Genomic DNA, 6,306 nt, shown 5'->3' with positions numbered 1-6,306 from the left:
ATATTGGCTAACATAAAATTCTTAGAAATTTTCACAAAAAAAACAGAAATAAGATTTTTCCTCAATCCTTAAAACTATTATTAGAAATTCTGTAATAAAAAAATAAGAATAAATTTGCATTGTTATTAAGTGTTTATTAAACTTAAGTGTAAACTGCACAGTGAAAATAAAAAGCACTTACAATGCATATTTTATAAAATTATTCTAGTTTTTCGGATTGAAGTGAAAAAAAAAAACATAAAAATTCACCGTTAAAAATTTATTAAATTTAAGTCTTTTGCTAAAAGTTTTGGGATAAGGCTAAAACTTTTAAAATTTGGCTGATTGTTGACTAGCAATTCGAGATCTGTATAGCGCAGGCTTTGATAAAACACTTCAAAAAAATGATTTCTACACTCTGCAGGATGCAACAGCTAACTAGTGATCCTTAGCTAGGCCGTTTTTGAAGGGCGCAGCGCCCTGCCCTTTTTTATATCGGCAGAATGCGCCCTGCCCTTCATTTAGTGCGCAAAATGCGCCCTGCCCTTTTCAAAAATAAGGAATTGCTCCCTGTGTTTTTAAAAAGATATCACAAGCATCTTATCGGACCCCATGATATCCAGCAATTTCATTTGCCCAGGGATGGGTCACAAAAGCGTTCAAGTATTGTCATTGTCCCCAGAATTTCACCCTGAAAGCAGCCCCATAAATAAAGGGAGAAGCAAAGAGAGTAAATGAGATTCTCAGAATTCAGATTGGCTTATCAGTTGGGTACAAAAGCAAGTTCTTCCTTCTTCCTGGGGGGGGGGCTTAAAAGGGTGTGGGAAGGGGTCTGGTCATCTGTGAAGGGGGAGGGAGAGATTGTTTCATTCAAGCCCCATCTTTGATCTTCTGAGCAAGTATTTTCTGCTGTAGGATCAGGGGATGTTTGTGTCGCGATCAAGGTTAGCCTTGAACTTCTATTTTTTGAACTTTTTCCTTTCGCCCACTGCTTTCCTGATTTGAAGTGAACTGATTGAGATAAAAAAATAAAATAGAATCGTTAGAACAACGAAAATGATTTTTTAATACAGTCCGATTTGGAAGGCTTGTTCTTTGAATTTGTAAATATTGTTAATATATTGAATTTTTTTTAGTTTGATAGTACTGTGATTTTTTTAGTCAATTTTAGTAACTCTCCATGAAGTCAAAAGATGCAAACGCCCAGAAAGAATCGGAAAATGGTAAGATTTTTACCTTGAAATTTAAACTCAAGATACCGATTATTACATTTTTTGGCGCCCCCGGGTGGGCGTTTGCAATTATATTGAATTAAGTTAAGGAAACTAATAGTATTTGATAAAGATATTTTTTTTTCTTAATATAAATGATGGAGAGTTTGAAGAAATTACGCACTCCATTACGAAGTGGTTTTTCGAGAATCGCTAACCAACTGGAAGAGTACTTAAAAGCTACAGATTGTAGTCATGATGAAATAGAAGTCTTAATTAACCAGTTGAGTGAGAAATGGTGTGCACTTGATATGAAAGAAAAAGAAATTCATGAAATATTAGCTAATGATTCTGATTGTGCTCAAGAGGATTTTAATGTTGAATATAATGTGTATGAGTCGTACAAAGAAAAATTCATACGACTTAGAACGAAAGCTGATAAAATGCTGCGCAGTACTAATAATGAAATTTCAACTGTTGTGACTGAAACGGAGTTAAATAAACGCCGATTTAAGTTACCGCGAGTTGAGTTGAAAAAATTTAATGGGGATATTAAGTAGTGGCTCGGTTTTTGGGGTCAGTTCAGAAAAATTCATGAAGACGTAAATATAGCACCTGAAGATAAATTTATCTATTTAACTCAAGCTACTGTAGAAGGCTCCCGTGCCAGGGAACTCGTTGATTCGTTTCCCCCATCTGCGGAAAATTACGAACAAGCAATTGAATGCTTAACTGCCAGATTTGGTAGGGAAGACTTGCTCATTGAAGTTTATATACGAGAATTATTGAGTCTAGTGCTGACAAATTCAATGGGTCAAAAGAAGATGCACCTGGCCAAGTTATATGATAAAATAGAATCACATATCCGAGCATTAAATTCCCTGGGTGTTACTTCCGATAAATACGCTTCGATTTTGTATCCATTAGTTGAAAGTTGTTTACCAGAAGATATTATTAGAATATGGGAAAGAAGCATGACTTTAAAAAATGAAAATACTAAAGAATTAAATAAATTGACCTCTCTAATGAATTTTTTGAAAACAGAGGTTGAAGGGGAAGAAAGAATTTCCTTAGCGAAAGAAAGTTTCAGCTTCGATTCGAGGCGAATGAAGAAACATTCCTCACCACCTCGCCCGAGTAGAGGGGAAGAAGAGAAGATTCCAACTGCAGTCGGACTTTTTGGTTCCACAAATTCGAACACGTGTGTATTTTGTGAGAAGAAAAATCATGAATCATCTGCTTGCCGATATGTGCTGAAAATGAATTTAGATGATAGAAAGAAGAAATTAATGAAAAAGGGCTGTTGTTTTTGCTGCCTTAAAGTGGGTCATAGAACTCGAACGTGTAAAGTAAGAATTAATTGTGAGCGATATAATGGAAAACATGCAACTATAATGTGCAACGAAAATAAACACCAAGAGCGTGATAAATTGAAAACAGACGTGCTGAAAGAGAATGACGGTCAAAATGCTATGAATGACACAGTACTAAGTAACCGCACTTGTAGTCCGAACATTCTGTTACAGACTTTGTACGTCAGATTGCGAGGCAATCAGGGAGGGAAAATCGTGAGATGTCTTATTGATTCTGGCTCCCAACGGTCATATCTGAGTAAACGAGTCGCTGAAGAAATGCAGTACGATCGTCTTAAAGAAGAGAAAGTTATACATAATTTGTTTGGTGGTAAAGAACACATAGAAAAACATTACCGACACAGAGTATTAGTCAGCAGTATTAACAAAGAATATCACTGCAATTTTGAGGTACTTGACCAAGAAAAAATATGTTCTAAAATACCAACTTTGAAGTTAGATCCATGTGCGCAAGAATTGAATGAAAGAAATATAATTTTGACAGATCAATTGATTCCAAAAGAAACAGAATCTAAAGACATAGATTTATTAATTGGAGCTGATGTAGCAGGTAAGCTTCTCACTGGAAAAGTCATAGTTCTGCCATGTGGACTCGTAGCGGTCGGAACACATCTTGGCTGGACCTTGATGGGGAAAATGCCATTTGACGATCATGATGACAATTCTGCAATGGTGGTAACGAATTTATTTATGAAAGATTTTACCATTACAGAAATGTGGAACCTTGATGTGATAGGCATTACTGATCCGATCATTAGAAAAGGTAAGGAAGAAAAGGATTTGCAAATGAAAATGCAATTTCAGAATTCTGTTTTTATAAATAATGAAGGACGGTATGAAGTGGCATTACCGTGGGGCCGAAGATCGTCTACCATTACCTACAAATAAAGAATTAGCGCTTAAACGCCTGGAGACAACAACACGGAAACTTTGCTCTCAAAATTTAATTAATCGATATGATGAAGTTTTCAAAAATTGGGAAGATTCAGGCATAATCGAGGAAGTGAAACAAAGCGAAAATATTGATAGCGGACACTACTTGCCCCACAGACCAGTGATTAAAGAAAGCAGTTCTACTCCCGTACGGCCTGTGTTTGATGCGTCTGCAAGAACTAAGTTTTCGCCGTCACTGAATCAATGTTTAGAAGCTGGACCCAATTTAATTGAATTAATCCCATCACTTTTGCTAAGATTCAGAGAGAATAAATACGGTGTCGTTGCAGACATAGAAAAAGCTTTTTTACAGATTAGCATTAGGCCACCAGATAGAGAATATCTTAAATTTTTCTGGTGGAAGAACATAGATACAAAGGAACTGAAAATATTTCAGCACACCAAAGTTGTGTTCGGAGTAAATGGTAGTTCATTTTTATTGGGTTCAGTTTTGGATTATCATTTTCAAAATTGCGTGAAAAATACAGAACACGATCAGAAAGTTGTAGAAAAACTGAAACAGTTTTTACGTAGATAACGTTTTATCCAGCCTTGAAAGTGAAGCTGAACTTCAAGATTTCATTGAAGAATCTCGTAACATTATGGCACAAGCAAAATTCAACCTAAGATGTTGGCAATATTCGAACGATAAAAACCCTGAAGTCAAAACAAATCTTTTAGGATTGATTTGGAACCGAGAAACGGATACAATTAAATTGAGTTTGAATTGGGTAGAAGACCAACATTTTGACAAAATCACTAAACGAGTGATTCTAGCTGTTACACACAAAGTGTTTGATCCAGTGGGTTTTGTGAGTCCAGTTCTCCTTCTACCTAAGCTGATGTTGCAAGACTTGTGGAAATCTGGAATATCCTGGGATGCAGATGTAGACGAAAATATGAAAGAAAAATTTCTTCATTGGTTTGAAGACCTCTGTCTGCTAAAAGAAGTCTCAATTCCACGATGGGTGCAGTGCCATGAAAAGAATAAGAAGTCTTGTAGCATCCACACGTTTTGTGATGCCAGCGGGCGTGCCTATGCTGCTACGGTATTTTTAAGAATCCAGTCGGACACAGAGGTCGAGGTTCACTTATTAGCTTCGAAATCCAGAGTGGCTCCTGCCAAGCAAATAACTATACCTCATCTTGAATTGATTGCTGCCACTGTTGGAGCAAGACTATGCACATCAGTTTTAGAAAGTTTGCAATGGCAGAATGTTGAACTTACATTTTGGACATACTCGACTGTTGTCTTGTCTTGGATACAAAAAGGAGAAATATGGACAGTTTTCGTGGCTAACAGAGTACGTGAAATAAGGAAGTTAACAAAGCCAAATTCATGGAAATTTGTGAAAGGAGTAAAGAATCCAGCCGATCTTCCTTCCAGGGCTGCTCAGCTAAACAACTGCTGGCGATGAGATGGTGGGAGGGCCCGCTTTGGTTAAAGAAGAATGAAGACGAATGGCCACAATTTGATTTGGTTTCCAATGATGAAGAAATTTCTCGAGAAAAGCGAAGGAGTACTGTGATAAATACCCAAGTCAATGTGGAAAGCGAAGATATGTTTCACAGATACTCAAATTATCCGAGACTCATTAGAATCATTGGATGGATTTTTTTTTAGATTCTACTTGAATTCGAAGTCTAAAAATTCTAAACAAAAAGGAAATCTAAGTGTACCGGAGATAAAAAATGCGGAAAAAAGTTTACTTAGGATGGTACAACGAGAATCATTTCCAGAAGGAACCAATGAACAAAGAATTAGACAACTTAATCCTGTGCTTGATAAAAGTGGTCTCCTAAGAGTAGAAACGAGAATTTTTGAAGAAAAGATAAGAAGAATTTTCGATTGCCAATAATTTTGCCATCGCAACACCGAATCGTGAACATGCTCATAGAAAGTAAACATCAAGAACTCAGACATGCTGGAGTTCAGGCGTTGATGAATCATCTCAGAGAGAACTATTGGATTCTCCAGAACCGGAAAACGGTTAGAAAAGCTATCTCGACATGTGTACGATGCAAACGATTCACTGTGACCCATTCAGAACCGAAATGCCCTCCTTTACCTGAGGATAGAGTTAGAGATGCAACAATATTCGAAATCACAGGAACAGATCTTGCTGGACCGTTATACTTGAGAGACGGAACGAAAGCCTGGATAGTTCTCTACACTTGTGCTGTGTATCGTGCAGTGCATATAGAACTGATAACCTCTCTAACTGCAGAAGCCTTTTTCCAAGCATTAAGAAGATTTATTGCTATACGAGGAAGGCCAGAAATTTTATATTCCGATAATGGAGGCAACTTCGTTAAAGCTCACAATGAATTAAGCAAACTAGATTGGGGAAAGATAGAATCACAGTCGTCGCTGAAGAAAATAACCTGGAGGTTCATACCACCTTCAGTCTCCCTTCGTGGGGCGGATGGTGGGAGCGGTTGATAGGTACGATAAAGCAAATTCTGCGTCGAGTTTTAGGTCAAGCTTCACTGACTTACGAAGAGCTGTACACAGTAATGTGTGATATCGAAAGCTTGATAAACTCCAGACCTTTAACGTACTCGTCAGAAGATGTAAATGATTTGGTTGCACTGTCTCCTTCCATGTTCCTCCAAGAAACCAGAGAATGCGGCGTACCTGATATCGATATGGTAGATGTCACCTACTTGCGAAAAAGATATTCATATCTACAACGAGTACGTGCAGACCTACGAAAGAGATTTCGGCAAGAATACCTTGGACAACTGAAACATGCGAGAAAATGTCCAAAGGAAGCTAAGCCTCCTTCTGTAGGCGAAATTGCTCTCAT

General features: G+C 37.3%; 3 protein-coding genes across 3 annotated transcripts; all 3 read left to right on the top strand.

Moving 5' to 3' along the window:
• The first annotated feature begins 2,584 nt into the window (after positions 1-2,584).
• On the top strand, positions 2,585-4,034 carry LOC129222922 (uncharacterized). The gene is made up of 2 exons (XM_054857483.1): positions 2,585-3,292; positions 3,393-4,034. Exons 1-2 carry the CDS (start codon positions 2,585-2,587, stop codon positions 4,032-4,034), a joined length of 1,350 nt encoding a protein of 449 aa, XP_054713458.1.
• Positions 4,035-4,098: 64 nt separating this feature from the next.
• On the top strand, positions 4,099-4,914 carry LOC129222921 (uncharacterized). Its single transcript, XM_054857482.1, has one exon. The coding sequence runs from the start codon at positions 4,099-4,101 to the stop codon at positions 4,912-4,914; it is 816 nt and encodes a 271-aa protein (XP_054713457.1).
• A 470-nt stretch (positions 4,915-5,384) lies between these two features.
• Positions 5,385-5,939, top strand: LOC129222919 (uncharacterized). The gene has a single exon (XM_054857480.1). The coding sequence runs from the start codon at positions 5,385-5,387 to the stop codon at positions 5,937-5,939; it is 555 nt and encodes a 184-aa protein (XP_054713455.1).
• Positions 5,940-6,306: the final 367 nt, after the last annotated feature.

The sequence above is a fragment of the Uloborus diversus genome, chromosome 5 (genome assembly GCF_026930045.1).
Source record: "Uloborus diversus isolate 005 chromosome 5, Udiv.v.3.1, whole genome shotgun sequence".
Classification (NCBI taxonomy): Eukaryota; Metazoa; Arthropoda; class Arachnida; order Araneae; family Uloboridae; genus Uloborus; species Uloborus diversus.
This window is presented reverse-complemented; position numbering and strand designations above follow the sequence as displayed.

Bases quoted from the DNA above. Each gene is read 5' to 3' on its own strand.
- LOC129222922 (XM_054857483.1), top strand. From the start codon at position 2,585: ATGTGCAACGAAAATAAACACCAAGAGCGTGATAAATTGAAAACAGAC. The intron at 3,293-3,392 runs GTGATAGGCATT...TAAATAATGAAG, and splicing joins CAGAAATGTGGAACCTTGAT to GACGGTATGAAGTGGCATTA.
- LOC129222921 (XM_054857482.1), top strand. From the start codon at position 4,099: ATGGCACAAGCAAAATTCAACCTAAGATGTTGGCAATATTCGAACGAT.
- LOC129222919 (XM_054857480.1), top strand. From the start codon at position 5,385: ATGCTCATAGAAAGTAAACATCAAGAACTCAGACATGCTGGAGTTCAG.